At 35.1% G+C, this 21,244-nt stretch overlaps 1 protein-coding gene across 45 annotated transcripts in view; it reads right to left on the bottom strand.

Annotated features, from left to right (window-relative positions):
- PCM1 (pericentriolar material 1) overlaps window positions 1–21,244 on the bottom strand; it is a 108,657-nt gene that overhangs the window by 83,317 nt on the left and 4,096 nt on the right. For 29 of the 45 annotated variants that reach the window (XR_004440877.1, XR_004440875.1, XM_033226637.1 and 26 more), the window contains 7 exons: window positions 12,780–12,897; window positions 11,111–11,356; window positions 9,165–9,434; window positions 8,315–8,485; window positions 8,013–8,129; window positions 811–988; window positions 559–648 (listed from right to left, as the gene is read on the bottom strand). Coding sequence is in view for 43 of the 45 variants with exons in the window: in XM_033226637.1 (XP_033082528.1) it covers window positions 559–648; window positions 811–988; window positions 8,013–8,129; window positions 8,315–8,485; window positions 9,165–9,434; window positions 11,111–11,356; window positions 12,780–12,875 (1,168 nt within the window). In the remaining 2 variants the exon portion in view is untranslated. Of the gene's footprint in view, window positions 1–558; window positions 649–810; window positions 989–8,012; window positions 8,130–8,314; window positions 8,486–9,164; window positions 9,435–11,110; window positions 11,357–12,779; window positions 12,898–13,156; window positions 13,339–13,616; window positions 13,766–21,244 lie in introns of all 45 variants that reach the window. The other 16 variants (XM_033226702.1, XM_033226695.1, XM_033226500.1 and 13 more) reach the window with 5 other exon arrangements.

Raw genomic sequence — 21,244 nt, 5'->3', positions numbered from 1 at the left:
ACAGGGCAGCCTCATTGAGAACCTAAACCGCCTCGCAAAAACAGAGTGCTCAAAGAAGAGAAATTATTATTAGAAGGGGATGGTGTAGACTACTAGAAAACATAACTTAGTTTTGTTGAGTTTCAATAACTAATCATCTTTTCTTTCAATTTAATGAGACACTAAAATACTTAAGTTTGAAGGTGATGATAAACTTACAAAATCAGATTCAATACTAATAAATTCAATACAACTTTCATCTAAATCACACATGGCTATGAGGAAAGGAGGAAGAAAATTCCTGACTCTCAAGAAGTATAGACTATAAATATAAATATAGTTCTAAAGAGCTAGTATATACAAAAGGATACCTAATTAAAATAACAGCTATTACTAACTTTGAAGAGTAAAGATACTTTATAAATTATTCACTGCCTCACTTAAGGTTTTAACCCTTTCTTGGGAGGCAAGCAAAGAATGACAATCCTAGCTGAATAAAATAGAAAAAAAGGAAATAAATGCATCACGAGCCTTATCAGTCTGAGGTACAAAAACAGAACTACAGCCTGTCTCTTTTACCTCTTAAGGGTACTCTCTGATGAAAAGAAGAGCGATCTGGCTGTCTGCATGGTATAGTATGATGGCCAGGAGTTGTCCCTGCAACCTTTTCTGCATAACCAGAGAAAAGCACAGGAAAGTATAAGCCTCATATGACGGTTTCTAAACTAGACAACAATCAAGATCTGATTATGTAATAATTAGCATCCACCCTGCAATACAATTATGTATGAGTCTTCCTTGCAAAAAGAATATTCTCAGACTGTGACATACCAGAATCATCCATCACTGCAATAGCTTGCTCTGCTTTATGTTGCAGAGCTAGAAGCGCAGCCTGCCGTCCCTGTAGAGCTCTTAGTTGCTCTTGCTGTTGTAACATTCTTTTTAATAAATCATGTTGTTTCTTCAAATTTTCTATCTCTTCCACAGGCTCCTGCTGAGGATCTCTGGCCTGGAAAATAAGACCAACAATACTCGTATCTGACTATTAAAATCCACGTTGCTGTTTCAACTATCAATGGCAAAGTATACACATTGATAACAAATTATTAAATATACAACCCTAAATACAGTTTTAGCAGACATCAAGAAAAAAGAGTAACAATAGAATGATGACACAGAGATACAGCCTGCCACTTAAGACTTAGGTAATTTCACAGTAAAAAGCTATATAATCAATGGCTTAGCAGGAATAGGAACGAACAAAAGGAAAAGAAAAAGACACAGAAAACATAAAAAAGGCCAAGAGGGATGGGGATACACACACACACACACACACACACACACACACACACACACAGAAAAATCTAGGCCCCTACAGAAAAGTAGGAGCACATTATGCTGGGTTAATGACCTGAAAGTCTTGTAATCCCAGCACTTTGGGAGGCCGAGGAGGGCAGATGACAAGGTCAGGAGTTTGAGACCAGCCTGACCAACATATGAAACCCCATCTCTACTAAAAATACAACAATTAGCTGGGTGTGCTGGTGTGCGCCTGTAATCCCAGCTACTCAGGAGGCTGAGGCGGGAGAATCGCTTGAACCCGGGAGGTGGAGACTGCAGTGAGCTGAGACTGACTGCGCCACTGACCACCAGCCTGGGAGACAGAGCGAGACTCTGTCTCAAAGAAAAAAGAAAAAAAAAAAAGAACAAAGATTAGAAGTAAAATTTAAAAACAACAACAAAGAACCTACGAAACAGGCACACATACTATTTCTAACAAAGGACTGAAATTTCAAAAATACATTTTTTATTTGATAATCTTATGTAAAAAGATTTTAATTTAATTGCATCACATTATCAGACATATAAGAAAATAACAAATTTTATATTATGTATCAAAGACATCATTATTTTACTCTTAAATTATGTTGATTCATCTGAGTCTGATGACATAAAATGGAAGTAAATACTTCCAAATTCCCCAAAAATGCTAGGAGGTTATCATCTAATCTAAAAGTAAAGGGATGGATTAAATAAGTGGCACTTACAAAAAATGATGAAATTTTAAGTGTTAATCTTAAAACTGCTCAAAATGTAACCCAACAAGAAAACAGAAAAGCTAAGCAGAGACAAATTTAAATACAACTGGAAACAATATATTACAAGCTAAATTATACACTGAAATGTATACCATAATTGTCTTTTTCATCACCGATTTACCTTTTTAAAAGTCTTTTATTTTAAAAGTTCAATGATTTCACCTAATATTTACATAAAATATATCACTTCTGTTTCACTTAGTCAATTTTAAATCTGCACTGCTAACAAATATTGGTTGGGGTTATGTAAATTTTAAATAAACAAATGACTAAAGAGAGCAAAGAAGTTCAAAGATTTATTTTGAAAGTAAAAATGCACTGATCTACACTTGCTATGCACATCTGATTCCTGGAGAAATTATGGAGCACACAGATGGGCTCAAGAGAAACTCCCTTCTGGGTGACATCCTTTACCAATACCATATAAAAATTTCTTTACCTCCCCACGTAGAACTCATCAGTATTGTGAATAAGCATGAGTAACTGTGGTAGTATTTTACACTTTCACTTGGAAATCAATAAAATTAATAAGTAAACAAATAAGTACAAGGCAAAGAGTTAAATATTCAAGAAAGTTATGATCAAATAGGAAGTTGGCTATAATTAGATTATTTCATGTAAACATCAGAGGTGCCTAGTCAGTGCCTATATATTCTAGACCATCTCTAGACTTCATGAGCATGGGAAACAAACAGGCTACCTGGATCTCGGTAACCCAATATTTATTAGAAGTTTTTCTATTGTCTTGAACCTCTAATAAACTGAAACTTTTAACAAATTAAGTATTGTTTACTCAGTTCTCTCCTATCCTATATAAGGGGAGTTACCTTATAAATATTTACATCCATTTCTGTGGAAATTCATCCTAGTATGGCTTATTTCCAGACAGTTTACATCTTTAGGAAAAAAAAAACTTTGACGGGTAAAGATAATTATCAACAGCTAGCCCTCTCAGAATGCAGCAAAAATAATTTTATAATGATTTCATCAAAGTCAGCAGTAAAACGTAAAACCAAACCAAATAGGTACAGATATCAACAGAATGAGTAAAAAAAAAAAATCTCCAGGTTGATCAAATATCCTCTAGCAAAGTATAAATTATAATTAGGAGAAAAAAATTATGCAAATGAGAAAAAAGCATACTTTTTAAAAAGTTCTTTAATCCTTATTAGTCACAAAACTGTGATAATCTAATTATAAAGAATTCAAAGCTATTAAACACAATTATCTTCAGATTTTTCACTAATGCAAAAATGAATTCCCAACAATTTTCAAAATTAGTGAGGTATTACTACTAAATAACTTTCACATTCATATAAACACTTCAGACTGATGCTCAGAAAAACTGAGCCAATAGATGGGAGCCTATGATGAAATATACAGAAGAGGAGAAAATAAAAATATCTAGGTGGGAGTAAGAACATACCAGGAAGACAGCACCTGGAATAGAAATCCAAAAAGGATGCTAGGTGTATTTTAATTCTTCAAATACATATTTTTCTTTAAACTTTTTTTGAGAAAGTCACCTTCACCAACTATGTTTTTCGTTTACAGAATAAAAAAATAACTTAGGCATCAAATCCTGACTTGTAAATATGTAACAGTGCAATTTCAGAGAAGCCTCAATCTTCCTTTCCTCTACTCAACTGAGGTTCCCCTAGTAATTATCAATGGACCCAAATGTATTTTTCCAGCTTCAGATAATTATGTACTTCAATTTCTTAACGTGAAGGGTGAGGAACTGTAAGCCTAGAGAAGATAAAGCTGTGACTTATTCAATGTCACAGTTAAGGGAAATCGGGTTCTTACGCTCTAGCCTTCTTTACGTCATATTGTCTCCTCCAAATTACGTGCTGGTTTTTAAATACAAAAGTATAAGACATCATGTCTGAAGAACCACAGCTGGTTTACAAGACAGGGCAAGCTCACATGAAATAATGAGCAATGATGAAAATAATGGCAAAACACAGGTACAAGGTACAAAGAAAGCTTATAAATTTTAAGAGGTAAGATTAAGTTGGGGGCCATGAGTATAGGAAAATAATGAAGGCATGCCTACTCATAGAAGGCTTTCTTTTGTAAAATTATGCAAGATGTCATCATGTCTTAAAATATTTCATAAAGTGGAACGTGCCCTTGGTAGGCAGCTCTAGAATATCAATCATTTCATAACATGTGTAAGTCTCAAGGTTGCTTTCAACCCTGAATCTCATGTAAGACCCTCAACTTTGTTTTCCGCTATTCTAACAGAATACTACATTTTGAAAAGATTCTAAGGAGGAAAAGGGGGTGGGGTGGTGAGAATGACAGTTCCTGCATAGTAGAGAAAAAATAAACACAGGTGGTGGGAATTAAGATTTTTTTCCCTGAAGAAATTAAAATAATTTTGCAAACAGAATACTAACAGAACAACAGCCTTAAGAATCAACAGAGTCAATCTGGAATAAACGCCAATAAGCGAATTCAAGAAAGAATAGTATTCACCTATAAGGATATTATTCAAAGAAACCTAAAAACAGAAAAGTGGTTTTTAAATTATATGTAATGCCTTAAGAAACAAAGAACTGGCAGATACTGTATTAATTGTTAACTCTTAAACTTTGCTTGTCACTATTCAGAAGGATTAAAGAGATGAAAATTCCAAAGGTTATCGATTATGCTTCATGTTTATTTGCTCTTCTCCAATGCTACTGGTTTTTAAAATAATCAGCTACTTTCTTTACTGTTGAACTGGGGTAGCTTTTACTTGATATTTGATGTAGTAAGATTCCCGTAACTAATTTCAAACTGTGCTCCCAAATTCTTGTAGGAACCAGAAAAAATAAACAAACACAAAATGCCAAAATATCTAGAGGTTAAGTTTTATCATTTGTAAACAGCCACACACACCAAAAGAAAAAACAAAACAAAACAAAAGACCATAAAATGAGCATGGGAAACAAATAGCCTACCTGGATCTTGGTAAGCCAATATGGGAAAGTGGGAGAGTGTAGTCCTAAGTAATAAACCAGTAATAAAACATATGAAATTAGTCTTACCTATACTCAATTATTAAAATAGTACCTTGCTCCTGCCAACAGATACATGCACTTTTATAAATGATATTTTTATTCAAACTTTTTTTTTTTGGAGACGAAGTCTCGTTCTGTCGCCCAAGCTGGAGTGCAGTGGCGTGATCGCAGCTCACTGTAACCTCCGTCTCCAGGGTTCCCGCGATTCTCCTGCCTCAGCCTCCTGAGTAGCTGGGATTACAGGCTCAAAACACCATGCCTGGCTAATTTTTTGTGTATTTTTAGTAGAGACAGGGTTTCACTATGTTGGCCAAACTGGTCTCGATCTCCTGACCTCATGATCCGCCCGCCTCGGCCTCCCAAACTGCTGGGATTTACAGGCATGAGCCACCTTGCCTGGCCTATTCAAACTCTTTTATGTGGAACTACAAACAGTTGTCTTTAACTCTATCTGGAATGCCATTATGCAAATAATGGAAAATTAAAAAACCTTTTAAAAGAAACACTGCAGAGAAAACAAGCAAAACAGAGGCAACCAAGTCAACTGGATAATCTTTCTATAAAAGCAAAGGAAAGGGGTTTCCAAAAACAAAAATATAAACCAAAAAATCCGATATTAAAGTACCATCTAAATTTATTTATTTTTATTTTATTTATTTATTTTTTTTGAGACACAGTCTCACTCAGTCACCCATGCTGGAGTGCAGTGGCTCACTGCAACTTACACCTCCTAGGTTTAAGCGATTCTCCTGCCTCATCCTCCTGAGCAGCTGAGATTACGGGCATGCACCACCATGCCTGGCTAATTTTTGTATTTTTAGTAGAGACAGGGTTTTGCCATGTTGGCCAGGCTGGTCCCGAACCCCTGACCTCAGGTGATCAGCCCACCACGGCCTCCCAAAGTGCGAGGATCACCACGCCTGGCCCCATCTAAATTTATGAACGCAAATATCAGAAACAAAGGGCAACTGACTGATGGTTGAGGTTTAAGAACGTGTTATAAAAAAGGGAATAAATTACATTTCAAAACCTCCGTTAATGTAAATTAAAAACAGCTGTCAGATATAATCCACGGAGAGGTATATAAAAAAGTAGAAAAGAAAAACATTAAGGGACAGAAGTTTACTAAAGCAAATTACACTATGACAACTACACTAACAATATGTAAGAGTAATAGCAATAACAGAAAAGCAAATAAAGAAGAGGAAACATGAACAAAAGAAATGCTCATTTAGAGACTTTCCAAGTTAATATTGGAAAGTATATCTTTGAGGGAAATCCATGTTTTCGGCTATATTTCCTATTAGGCCTCAGTTCCCTGTCATTCTGAGGTCTGTCACCTTTCCCTTTCGGACTTGTAGTAAGGTCAATGTCTGAAACCTGTTCTTGTGAAGCTGAATTCCCTAGTTTGTCCTCAATGCACGGCTGAACTTCAGACTAAAAGATGCCTCCTCCTTTATTAAATAGTGAAGCATATTAATTTCTTAACACAAACTCCTGTTTAACACATAAGCCAGCCTTACAAAACAATTTAAAAAGTACTAATCCACCTTTAACAAAAAAAAAAAAAATTCAATCCACATCCCCCTCCAAGTGGCAGTAAACTTAGTCTTTTAAGTTTTCTGTAGACTAGACTGTTGCTTACTGTAATTAAGCAAGTACCACACCCTGGGTAATTTCCACACTACACAACTGTTAAAGCACATTTTTAACATTTATTCTGCTATATGTTATTATCCAATTTTCATATCATCATTTTATATTATGAAAGAAACTGTCATCACAATGAATACTTTACATAAATTACAATAAATCTACACACGTTCCACCCCTTCCCAACAGAATTCCTTTACCCACATTGTCCTAACCCTTCCATTTCTGCTGGAATCGAAGGAAGAAATTATGCCTAGCACCACTGTCAATAGAAAAACAATTTCCCCACAGTAAAATCCATTCTTCAACAACTTTGGCTCTCCAAGTATCTCCTGTTGAAAATAATGTAAAGAAAAGAAATTCAAATTGCCTCTTCAAATTAGGAAGGTCCGGGAAGAGAAAGGAGACAGGTAAGAACTATGCAGGTCAACACTAACAGGAAACAAACCTTCAAATTCCTAATGCTGGATGGCATTTTCAACACCTCAAAACCCGAAGAGATACATGCTTATCCTCTCAAAACAAAAGCTTTACTAATCTGTAATAGGCGTTATAAGTTTAATAATGCACAGTTATAGGCACACCTGTTTAAAATGCCTCGAAACATCCTAGCATTGAACCACACCAAGTTTTATAAATCTTTCCTCAAAGTTTTGTAAATTACTATTTTTCAGAAAAGTAGTACTTAACTTCAACAAATTTGATTTTGCCAAGTCAGCAATTATAGCATTTTTTTCTCATTGCGAATAAATCACAAGGTAAATGCTATCCTGTCCCATTTACTAGTTTTTAATCTCGATTTTTCAGTCATCTGGTTTTGCTCCAGTACTAGGATGGAGTCCAAGAAATGAAAAATTCTGATATCCTTAAGGAGTTCTCAGTGACAAATGAACTTGTTTATTTCCAAAAGACTATATGCTAAGTAATCATTAACGTTGCCTATTGCCCTTAATTCCACCATCAATTTTAACTTGCTTGATGCTTCTTAAAATTAGTGAAGCTTTGCTTAACAAAACTACAAAAACAATGTTTCTATAAATTGAAGATCAAACATTACATTTTCAAATCAACCATTAAAACTATTTTTAGCGTTAATAAATAAAACTTAACTTCCATGTTTAAATACAGAATACATACAGCATTCACAATGAGGGTTTCTTCCCTGGAATATACTTTTCATTAAGGAACGCCTAGAAAATAACATCTTGAAAACTGGGAGAAAAGTTTAAACCTTCATTTCCAGCACTTTAATTACCAAAAAGCTGCTTACCGTGGTATCTGAAGCCTCAGACTGCACATCTATGTTTAGTGATGTGCTCTCAGCTACAGAACCAGATCCCACAGCTGAATCTACAGTCCGAACATCCTCCTCCTCATTTTCTCTAGCCTGAAATATTTTAGTGGTATAAATCATACAGCTATTAAAATGGGCAATAAAATGTTATAATGGATGGCACGATTTTTTGAAAACATGTTAACTCCTCTGGCGTGGCAACAGAATGTCATCAGTAAATATATACTGAGATACTACAAAAATAACTCAATATATTATTTTAAAAGTCTAATACTTACAAGGATTTTTTTAAGAAATTTCATATATGACTTCTCTTGTTCTTTAAGGTGATCTATTAGATGAGTAAGGCGCTCAACATTAGCAGATCTCTCATTTTTCTCTACAAGATCTTCCCGCATGGAACTAGCTTTAGTAATATAATCACGAATTTGAACAAGCCTGCTTACAATCTGCAGGGGAAATATTTAAAAAAAAAGGATGAAGGTACTCAGAGGATAATTAGTTCAATAGCAACAGTTTAATTTTTATTTAGAAGATAACAAAAGATACTTGGATTATTGTGTGAATTAATACACGCAAAAAATCGGAATCCAGCTTAGATTTTAATCAAAACATAATTAGTAACACTAAAATCTCCAATTGCTGTCAATTTAAAAATAAATTTAAAAATTTTAATCTACAGTATGTGAAAAATTTTACTTCTACAACTGCACACTAAACTATTTATATAAATTTTCCTAATGTTTACATAATAGTTATAAATTAAATGTATTATAGTTTTGCAACTACTTTCCAAAAGAATTATATTTTCATTTTTAAAAATTCCTACAAAAATCTACTTAGCACTTTGCTTCCAATCCCCCTTTACTAAAAATTGGCAATATGCTATATTGCAAATAAACAGAAAGAAGCCTGAATTAACCTGAATATGCCATTTCTAAAATTATTTTGGATAAACAGAAATTTACTCCATTTTAAGCAAATCTGGCAGATTAAGGAAGGGGATCAGTGAAGCACTTTAATTCCACCTAATTAAAATTCCTGTGTGCATAACCTAATTTTTTACATCTTAATGTTCGTATTTTGAGGTTTGTGAAAAGAACGAGCAAAAGAAACACATGTTATCACCTGACTGCTCTCCACTGCAGGTTCTCCCCTCCCATCTTCTTCAGACACCTGACAGTTTTGCAAGAGGTCATTACTTAGAGCAGAAGCAAACAACTCTTTACATTGTGCTGATCCAACCGCTTCTCTGTTTGGGGGACTTGTAGATGCATCTTTGCTCTTGTTAGTATTAATCTGCATAGGCAAAAAGTTGAAGGGCTTTCGGTTTTCACTAAGCTGACGTTTGTTGTTAGCAGCTGTTGCTCTACCTTGAGAATCACTTCCAATGCTTCTCTACATATGAAAAAGAAATCAAATCACACAAACATTAATCTTATGAGAAAATTTTGTTTTAACCCCAACGTTCTTAGTTTCACCATCAGATAATGATTCAGAAGGTGCGCACAAACAGCTTTGCAGTAAGACCTGAAAGAGCTTTGGCTCTGTAACAGTCTTTCACTAAAATATGAAAATTTGATTAGCATTTTCTAGACTTCATTTTGTTGAGACAATTCAACCGATAAATATGAACAAGATTAGTCTAAATGAAGTACAGACTGAGTACTCCTTATCCAAAATACTTCAGACAAGAAGTGTTACGAATTTCACTTTTTTTCAAATTTTGGAATATATGCATAAACATGAGATATATCCTGGGAAAGAGACCTGAGTCTAAACATAAAATCCATTTATGTTTCATATGCACCTTATACACATAATCTGAAGGTAATTTTATACAACATTTTTAACAATTTTGTGCACAAAACAAAGTTTTGATTGTCTTTTCACTGTAGCCCGTCACACAAGGTCAGGTGTGAAACTTTCCACTTATGTTGGCACTTAAAAAACTTTGGATTTTGGAGCGTTTCAGATTTTCGTGTTAGGGATGCTCAACATGTCCTAGGACCACGGATCATATTTTAACTCATACTGCTTTTTATTACTTGCTTATAGTATTTTTATGGGCTTTGGACCCAATGAATCAATGTAATTAAAGCTGTGTCTATATGAAGAACTATCTGAAAAAGTATTCAGCTCAGTGCCTGACAGTTAAGTGTTCAATAATTGATAGATACAAATAAATGATACATGATCATCACCAACATCATTATCCTACTTGAATCTACCTTTCCACATTTTTGGAAATGTGTGTGTCCCTATGACATAAAGATCTGACAGTAAAATATTTGTGAAGAATTTATTATCATTTCTACTTGCTTTTAAGATCTAAACTTTATTTTGGTGATTATAAATAGAAAATAGTTTCTATTCCTAGCATTTAGCAAGGAATACATGTAACTTTTTATAGGTAAAAATGTACATAATAGCTAATATGGAATTACAAAAGTGCTTACAGTTTTAACTGGAAAACATTTTTATTTACTTCATTATACCCATATAACCTAATTCATTCAACAAAAAGGTCTGTAAATTCCCACATTATCCAATTGGAAGATTCTTTCAGTTACTAGTATAGTAAACCACTTGGGATATTTTCCTTATTTTAACAAAACCCCCTTCTTTACGAATTGTCCTTCCACCCAATCTATGAGTGAATATTTCTGCCAACCTGTTACACTACTTACCTCATCTTCTAAACTTGAGGTAACCCAGCACATCCCACACTTAGCCAATGATATATATACTAAACTGGAACTTCCCATTACTTAATATCAATTTTATTCAGTTACTAAAAGCAAAATTTAGTTTCACAGTAAAATCACTTGAGTTAGTCGTACAACATAGTATAAAGTCCAGAAATACATGTCTTTAGCAAGCTTAGAAATGAGACTTTATTTCCCTCTAAACAACACAGGACCATCCCCAGTGATTAAAATTCTTTTCGTAGGCACAGACACTTTTTAAAAAATAACATAAAAACTCAATTTTCCATTCCTAAGACAAATCATTTAATCCATTTCAAGTATTTCTCACAGTAATAACTTGATTTTTAAAAATAATTCACAAACCTGATCTAAATCACTGAAGTTTATCCGCTGTTTCAGTTTCTCCAATTCTGCCTGCTCTGGGACAGACATCTGACTCATGTATCTACTGTGTGGAAATGTATGTGGAGTCTTCGTCCTTCGCCTTCCAACTCCTGGTGATGACTCCGGAGAAATATCATTAGTTACTCTTTTATCACTTTCTACACCAAACTTTTTCTTATTCTTTTCTGATGATCTATTTGCTTTCTTCTGTTGGCCACCCCAATCCTTTAAAAAAAGTAAAAGCAAAAGTTAACCTGGTCTCTTATCAAACCAGGAAAATAGTTTGGTATAATTAAAAAGTTTTGGTCAGTTTTAAAATTAAAAATGACAAAACATTTTTGACAGACTTACACTCCTAAAGACAATTATTTACTTCTATTAACCCATTTTTCCCTCATTACATCTACCCTAATTTTATAGCCCATCCTTCTGAAAATAGATTATTTTCTTATCAAGATCACTAACAAATACAAATCCTCAAATGCCAACCCTAAAATCAATCTGAGTATTTCCAAGAGGATTTTTTACACTGTTATTTTCTATTATAAATAGATAAATAAATTACAAATACCTTTACTGACCTCCTATAAACTCGGTATGTATCATAAAAAGATCTGAAATCAAATCAACCTAGGTTCTAAAAGTAATTACTGTTCTCTGAAAAAACACTCCCCTGTGTGACCCTAGGCTATTTATTTTACTTCCTATAGTCTCAGTTTCCTAATCTCTAAAATACTGTCACCTTCAAAATAGGATTAAAAAGAATTAGTACCTAGCATTTAGCAAGGAATAAATATAACTTTTTATAGGTAAAAATGTACATAATAGCTAATATGGAATTACAAAAGTGCTTACAGTTTTAACTGGAAAACATTTTTATTTACTTCATTATACCCATATAACCTAATTCATTCAACAAAAAGGTCTGTAAATTCCCACTTTATCCAATTGGAAGATTCTTTCAGTTACTAGTATAGTAAACCACTTGGGATATTTTCCTTATTTTAACAAAACCCCCTTCTTTACGAATTGTCCTTCCACCCAATCTATGAGTGAATATTTCTGCCAACCTGTTACACTACTTACCTCACCCCACCCTCGCCACAGAAGACTGAGAAAAGAAACTTATCTAATCCAAATTAGCATAACCATACTTTAAAATTTCAAATTGGAACTAAGAGATAACTAGTCAGTACATAACTGCAACCATAACTAAAAACTTTAGGACGACGGGACGGCCACAGTATATCACATGGACCAGAGGAGAGAAAACTGGTCTGTAAAGAGAAAGCTGGGTTAGGCAGATGCACTGAGAAGCAGAGTTAGGGTGGTGAAAATGTAATTCTTGACAACTTTCCAATTCCTTCTCCCAGTCCCTTCCTAAAACCCAGCTGCATGCCTTAAACATGATTTCCATAAAAAAACACTTTTACATTTTTATATAAATAGTAAATCTTCTTTCTGGCTTAAAAGCTAACACAATTTGATTTCCGTGTCTTCAATTAATACAATAAACGGCCCAGGGACCCTTAATATCTTGGCCAGAAAGTGTTTACAAAGAGCATCGGTGAGTTAAATTTGGTCAGGGGGCAAATTGCATTTTAATGTCAATAGCCAACAACACACCATGAAGAGTAAGGTATCATACCATATTGTTGAGCCTGTCATCAACATTCTCATTGCTCCAATTTGGTAAATCCTCATCATTCATGCCATCTTCAAAAGGACCTCCTCCTGTGGCCATACTTGCTTTAACAATTAACTCTCTGCAAAACAAGAACTCAGCTTTACCAAATAAAAACAAACTCGATTTTTAAATGATTCCAAGAAGGGTAGCAATATAATCATTGAAGCACTGATTTTATGAACTAAAATGAGGCACTGTCAACCACATCACAAACAAACTGATTTAGCTGTGATAGGCATATTATGATTAAAATGAGTTGGGTAGCTGGAATGATAGAGAAAGGAAACCCCCTGAATATACCTTACGCGCACTAGTCTGCATGGTTGAAGATTACTTACTTAATTCAACACAGTCCCAAAAGGTAGAACAATAAGGTAAGAAAAATTTCATAAACAGCTAGAACCAGAACTTCTCTCAGGAAAGAAAGTATCTCTGTTCTGACAATGGACTTGGGATGAAGATGATACTCTGAAAACAGGCATTAGTTGTGTGCCAAAGATTCAAAGAGGGGAGAACTGCTCTGTAAGAAACAAGAAGAAAGTTTGGTTTTAACAGGAAGGAAGGTACGATACTAAGATGATAAGAAGGTGGGGAAAGAGAAGCAGGACTAGGGCCAAAAAATTCAAAAGTGCAGTGGCTAGAAGACATTTTAAGAATAGTGATGCTTACTACCCTACTTTAATTTGTATTAGTGCTTTCTCTAAATCTTGGTAAAGACTACCACACTCAAATCCTCCCCATAAAAATGGGGTTTTTGCTTGTATATGTGAAAATCAAGAAAGGGACTGAATTTCACACCTTGGTCAAAGAGATGAGAAAAAGCAGTAGCAATGGTGGAAGTAGAGGTTCAAAGGCAGAGATGATCATCAGAAAATAATATTTCTGCATAATCTTGCGGAAGACTTTAGATTTCCACTAGCTGTGGAATTGTACAGGTTGAAGGGGTGCTAGTTGAAAGAGGAGAGGTTGAGATAATTTTATCTAAAATTCAAGGGACAGGAAAAGCCATTAAACTACAAACAAAAGCATTGACACTCGAAAGAGACAGTTTGGTCAAGGTCATTCAGCTAAAAATGGCAATAAAAAAATATTAATAGGCTGGTTGCAGCGGCTCATGCCTGTAATCCCAGCACTTTGAGAAGCTGAGATGAGCAGATCACTTGAGATCAGGAGTTCAAGACCAGCCTGGCCAACATGGTGAAATCCCATCTCTACTAAAAATACAAAATTAGCCGGGCATGGTGGCAGGTGCCTGTAATCCCAGCTACTTGGGAGCCTGAGGCAGGAGAACCGCTTCAACGGAGGAAGCCAAGGTTGTAGTGAGCCAAGATTGCGCCATTGCACTCCAGCCTGGGCGACGAGCAAAACTCCATCTCAAAAAAAAAAAAAAAAAATAAAAATTAAATAAATAGTAATAATTATAAAAACCCAAGTTGCTTTAATTCGGAGATCTTAACTCATCCCATTCACTACAGAAAAAATATCAAAAGGATTATCAACTCTGAAAAAGTAGAATTTGTCCCACAGATGTTTTCATGCTAGAATATGTATTAGAATAACACATTACATCAACGAATTATATAGCAAATTAAATTTTATCTCAAAATAAAAATGATAAAATTCAACAAAATATTAATGTAAAAAACCTTAAAAATCACAAATACATTGACCAGTCCCATTATATTTTACTGTTCGTTTTTTTAATGAGCATATATTATATATTACTTTAATAATTCTCTAAAGAGTTGAAAAGAAGTATATTTTAAACCAATAGTCAACATTATGCTTAAAATAAGACACGAAGGACATCCCTAATAAAGACCAAATAAGAATGCTACATATCAGTTACTTAGCATTCTTTCAGAAGTCTATCAAGCAGAAAAATATGAAACAGAAATATTAACATTGAAAAGAGAAAAGGTGGTATTCTTAAAGAGTCTGTGTTTTTAAAAATCTAGAGAACATCAAAATATCACCAATACCACTTAGAAAACATAATGGGGAAAAACGATGCCACTTATAATGGTAACAAATATATAAAATGTCTAGGAATAATAATTTGGCTTCATGTCAAGAAGCACTATTAAACACTATAAAACAATATGGGAGAAAACATGTGAATAAGTAGAAAAAGTATCTTCCATGATGGGAAAGTAAATATTACAATCAACCACTTTTTCTAAATGTACATTGGCTTAATGTAATTCCAATTAAGATTCCACTGGAATTCTCCTTAGAACTTGAGAAAATAATTCTAAAATTTATCTGGAAGAATGAGTAAGTCAGAAAAAAAGCTACCATCTGTAAAATAAAAGCAAGAATAGCAACAGAGGTCAGGAGGTTAGAAAGCTAATCCAAGTTAGCTGTCTATATGGTTTCAACAATGCTGTCTATATGGTTAAATTAGTACTAGCTGAGGAACAAAAACACTCAACTACATGCAACCAGAAAAACGTGGTTAAGAAAAATTAGTAACAGCTAACACATTTTATTTTGCTTAATATATGCCAAACACCATGCTAAAATATTTTATGTCCATTATGTCATTTAACCCTCACAACAATTCTATGATGTAGGAGTGAGCAACTGATAGAACTATTTGCTAACAAATTTGAAAAACATACATTTAGAGCTTTAACAGTTTTTCTTAGTATTCTTCACCTCAGTCAAAAAAGAGAGAAAAAATGGTTTGAGTCACTACTTTCTCAATTCTCCCAAGGATGGTACATATCCACAACCATCCATCCCAGACACACAGAAAAAAAGTTAATTCACAGTAAACAACAGATGCCTTAGGGTATTGGAGCTTAATTCTCTCCCAACTGAGAAAGGCTGCCTTATATCACACCATCAAAATAGTCAAAGATTAAAACAGAATTTCAAACACAAGATTTGTAAAAGACAAGAAAATAGAATGGTTTTTAAAACAGAGAACTTACTAAATTTAGAACACAAAGAAATAAAAAATAAAAAGTTCAACAGATTTTATTCACATAAAAGTAAATTCTGGCCGGGCGTGGTGGCTCAAGCCTGTAATCCCAGCACTTTGGGAGGCCGAGACGGGCGGATCACGAGGTCAGGAGATCGAGACCATCCTGGCTAACACGGTGAAACCCCATCTCTACTAAAAAATACAAAAAACTAGCCGGGCGAGGTGGCGGGCGCCTGTAGTCCCAGCTACTCGGGAGGCTGAGGCAGGAGAATGGCGTAAACCCGGGAGGCGGAGCTTGCAGTGAGCTGAGATCCTGCCACTGCACTCCAGCCTGGGTGACAGAGCGAGACTCCGTCTCAAAAAAAAAAAAAAAAAAAAAAGTAAATTCTAACTGTGCTGAGAATAGTAAATCTGAGCTTGGGAGAAAAAAAAATCTGAAAGAGATATGAAGTATAGTTAATACCTTTGTTATACAGAGAATATATTTAAAAAAATAAAACTGGAGAAATATAACCAAAACAAGTAGTTTGCAAAAAAAAAACAAAACACGAATATATAAAGTCCAGTTGCAAATTAAAATAAACTATTAAATTTGCTAACTTTCATATAAATTACATATTATCTAATTCTGATGGTAGTAAAGGGAAAATGAAATTCTCAGACACTATATTGAGAATATAAACCAGTATTAACATTTCTGGAAAGCATTTAGGCAATACTGTATCAAGAACTAAAACTGAGTTTTTGAGGCAGTAATTCTACCTCTTCATAAGTAATCTGAGAAAACAACCTTAAATGTGGTGGAAAGAACTATAATGAAGTTATTATGCTATAATTGTGATAAATTAAAATAGAACACTAAACGTCAAAAGACAAAAATCAATGCTTTCAGGCAAACTGTACTACACCTGCGGGCTAGAACGCTAAGTACCCTTCAAAATATGTAATTCTGAAGACAGGACAGGATCACCTGTCGTTATATCATGGAAAAAGTAATATAAAAAAGTAAAAAAGCTGTATGAAAAATTATATATAAATTTTTTTAAACAAAGTTAAGAAATATTAAAATGCTTTTACAAAAGCAATTATTGGTTACAGAGTAGGCACTGGTGATCTTTCTTCTTTTTTCAGTCTCATGTATTTTCAGGAAACAGTTTACATAATTATTTATACTAGAAATATACTTTAAAACTTTAAAAAATAATTAATATCCAGAGAAGTATATACAGTGAACCAAATGACTAATTTAAATAAAATATTTTGCAACTACTGTTTTCTACATATCACATAATTTGTAACACTGAACAATAAAACAAGCATGCAATAGAAGTGATGCCATATTTAAAAGTACTAAAAGCAATTGTTTTGAAACGTAAATTGGAAGGGAAAATAAAGACATTTAAGTCAAAATTATTACATATCTTTTTATCTTAAAAGAGTATGTTAGCTACACTTTCTATCAATAGAATAATGAAACAACAGTAAAGTAAGATAAATGTATTAAGACTGTATCTGGGTCGAGGTGCGTGTATCACGAGGTCAGGAGTTGAAGACCAGCCTGGCCAACATAATGAAATCCCACTTCTTCTAAAAATACAAAAATTAGCCAGGCTTGGTGGCACACGCCTGCAGTCCTAGCTACTACAGAGGCTGAGGCAGAAGAATCAATTGAACCCAGGAGGCAGAGGTTGCAGTGTGCTGAGATTAGGCCACTGCACTCCAGCCTGGGCAAAAGCAAGACTCCATCTTAAAAAAAGACTAGAAAGAATGTTTTACCTTCTATTTTCCTATTACAATAAATTCCCCCTAAAATGCAGAGCTTGTTTCAAAGACCTATTTCCGGTTAACGACTTTGAACACTACTAAAGTAAGTTTTTAAAACAATTTTAAAACTGTATACTGTAATTCGTTTGAGAAAAATAGATTTTTTAAATATTTTTTAAAAGAAAAATTAGTAAAATCTTATCTAGTAAGTTGGTAAAATAAACAATTTCATCCACTGTTACACTGTGACTGCCATGGGAGTAGAACACTTTATAACTTAATAATGATGATACCAAATGTGTTTAAAAGGCACAGTATTAGTATGCCTTTAAAAAGTAAAACTGTATATGAAGCTAAAGAAATTATTGCATATGGATCAATTCTTAAAATATTAACATTCCCAACATTTCCCAAAAATATTAAGTATCTCCCTCATAAGAGGTAATGGCATGTTATTTCTTCTTTATGACAACCTCTTTAACCACCTCAATGATCCATTAAAAATACAGGATCTCTGCCTTCTAAATTTTATTCTGCAAACACATTAATGTAAACTAGTATTCAGAAGTACAGAAAGTATTCCAATAACAAAAAGACTAAGGATGTACAGAATACCAATTCAAGCAAAATTTCTGGGCAGCATCAATAGAACTTGGTGACTATAGTTCCCCCTTACTGCAGCTTTGTATTGCAGGATTATAGTTACCCATACTCAACCATGGTCAGAAAACAGGTGAGTACAGTATAATACATTATTCTGAGCGACAAAGACCATATTCTTGTAACTTTTATTGCAGTATATCGTTGTGACTATTCTCTCTTACTAGTTGTTAACCTTTTACTGTGCCTAATTTATAAACTAAACTTTACCACAGTACGTACATACAGGAAATAACATACACATAGAGTTTGGTACTACCCAGTTTCAGGCATGCACTGGGGGTCTCTGGAAGGTATCCCACACAGAAAAGGGCAAACTACTGTATTATGACGTAGGCGATAAGGAAGTGGAGGAGTTAAAGGATAAACCCTAGGTTGCTAGAAACTGGGTATGTGACACACAGTTAAACTGATCAGAAAAGCAACAAGTTTTCTTTGTTGAGAGATGATGATGATAAGTTCAAGTTATAGAAATGCTGAGTTTGAGGTGCCTACAGCGCACCCAATTAAACTGTCTAGTTGACAAATAGTGACCTATCTCTCAAGAGAGAAATCGGGGCTGGAGAGTCATCCACTCAAAAAGTGGGACAGAGGACTCAGGGAGACGATAAAGAGTAAGAGAAGACCAGATCTTAAATACACTGGTATTAAATAGAGAGGCAGAGGAAAAGGACACACTAATATACTAATGAGGTACAGAAAAATAGGAGAGAAACCAGGAGAGCCTGTCAAAAGGGGAAAAGTATATCAAGGAGAATGTGATAAGAAACCAAACAGTTACCTTGCCAGATAAGAGAAGGACTGAGAAGTATCGTCCTGGATTTAGCAACACGGTTACTGTTGACCTCGGTGAGAAATTTCAGCAGGGGTGGTGAGGGTTAATTTCATAACTGAAACATACTATTGGGAGGAAGGGGAATAATAAAGGAAGTAATTAGCTAACATTTTTAAGGAATCAGCCTATGATGAGAAGCAAGCAAAGACGGTCATAAAGAAAGTTTTATTAAAATGGAAGTATCTCGAGTATGTTTACAATTTGTTGGTAAGCAGGGAGATACTGATCAGGTGTGGTGGCTCATGCTTGTAATCCCAGCACTTTGGGAGGCCGAGGCGGGTGGGTCACCTGAGCCAGGAGTTTGGGACCAGCCTGTCCAAAATGGCGAAACCCTGCCTCCACTAAAAATACAAAAATTAGCCAGGTGTGGTGGCATATGCCTGTAATCCCAGCTACTCAGGAGGCTGAGGCAGGAGAATAGCTTGAACCCAGGAGGCGGAGGTTACAGTGAGCTGAGATTGTGCCATGGCACTCCAGCCTGGGCAAAAAGAGAGAAACTCCGTCTCACAAAAAAAAAAAGGGAGATACTAAAAATGCAGAAGAGAAAGGAGATAAGCAACTAGGATGTGGGCTGTGAGAAACCAGGGGCCACTGGGATCCAGAGCAAAAGACAAATGATTAGCTTTAGACAGGAACAGGAACACCTCTTTAACTGAAAAAACAAGAAAGGATGGAATCGGTTGTAGGCTGGCTAGCAGCTGTGGTGGTAGGAAACCAAGGGTGCTCCTAAGTGTCGTGAAGGAGGAAGGACTGTACATTAAGTGTGAGGGTGAGACAGCAGTGTCTGAGAGATCGTAGAAAAGTAGGAAAAGGAGAATGACTCTGAACAGCAGTACGGACTCAGGGAAATGAGAGACTATTCACTGATATAACAAGTACCACAATTATTTTTTTCCCAACAGTGCTCATAAGCCTCAATATAAACACTCCACTAAATCCATCCAAGGTTGAAATTTTGCCAGGCAAGTTTAACAGAAAGACAGTAAGATAAGAAAACTGAAGCTATAAGAAAACAATTGGTAGAAGTGATTGATGACAGTACTATGGGCAGCTGAACGGGGATAAAAATAAAATCGTTCTACTTTAAACATGCACTTCTACTCATGCTACGCTTTACTAAACAAAGTTGAAACTATAATTTCCAAGTTTCATTTAGCTATTTTTGACAGCCTTAGTGGGCTTATCTTTTTTACAAAGACACAAAAATGAAAATATACTATGGCAGTATTAAGCTACTTTCAATAATTTTTTTTTTTTTTTTTTTTTTAAGAAAATCCTGTTAGGCTGGGCGCAGTAGCTCACGCCTGTAATCCGAGCACTTTGGGAAGCCAAGGTGGGCGGATCACGAGGTCAGGAGTTGAAGACTAGCCTGACCAACATGGTGAAACCCTGTCTCTACCAAAAATACAAAAATTAGTCAGACATGGTGGCACGTGCCTGTCATTCCAGCTATTTGGGAGGCTGAGGCAGAAGAATCCCTTGAACCTGGGAGGCAGAGGTTGCAGTGAGCCGAGACCGCGCCACTGCACTCCAGCCTGGGTGACAGAGCAGACTCCATCACAAAAAAAAAGAATATCCTGTTGCAGGATTCCTACTACAGACGTATTACGATAAAATATCACAGTATTAATTACCATGAAAATACCTATGACTACAGTTTACCTTTGAAATAAGAATATAAGGTAAAGAACAAATTCAAAGTAATCGAATAATCAGGCCAGATGCAGTGGCTCATGCCTGTGATCCCAGAACTTTGGAAAGCCAAGGCGGGCGGATCACTTGATTCGCCTGGTCAACATGGCGAAACCCTGTCTCTACTAAAAATGCAAATATTAGCCATGTGTGGTGGGGCACGCCTGTAATCCCAGCTCTTTAGAAGACTGAGTAAGGAGAATCAATTGCTTGAACTCAGGAGGAGGGGGTTGCAGTGAGCCAAGATGGCACCACCGCATTCCAGCCTGGACAACAGAGCAAGACTCTGTCTCCAAAAAAAAAAAAAAAACCCAAAGTAATCAGTAAAGAAAAAAATTATTTTTTTCTCAAATGGCATTAAATTACTCATAGTCCCCTCTGAAAATATCTATCCAACACATTCTTGTAATTTTCCCGACAGTAACTGGCTCATGGTTTCACTCTCTACTTCATTCACTGCTTTCATGACCTAAACACTTGCAATGACTTTTCTAGGACTCTGGCCTCAATTCCAATATCCATCTCATCTTCTCTATTCCAATA

Source organism: Trachypithecus francoisi, unplaced genomic scaffold (assembly GCF_009764315.1).
Source record: "Trachypithecus francoisi isolate TF-2019V2 unplaced genomic scaffold, Tfra_2.0 Contig01440, whole genome shotgun sequence".
NCBI lineage: Eukaryota > Metazoa > Chordata > Mammalia > Primates > Cercopithecidae > Trachypithecus > Trachypithecus francoisi.
Note: the sequence above shows the minus strand (reverse complement) of the source record. Positions and strands in the feature narration are given on the sequence as shown.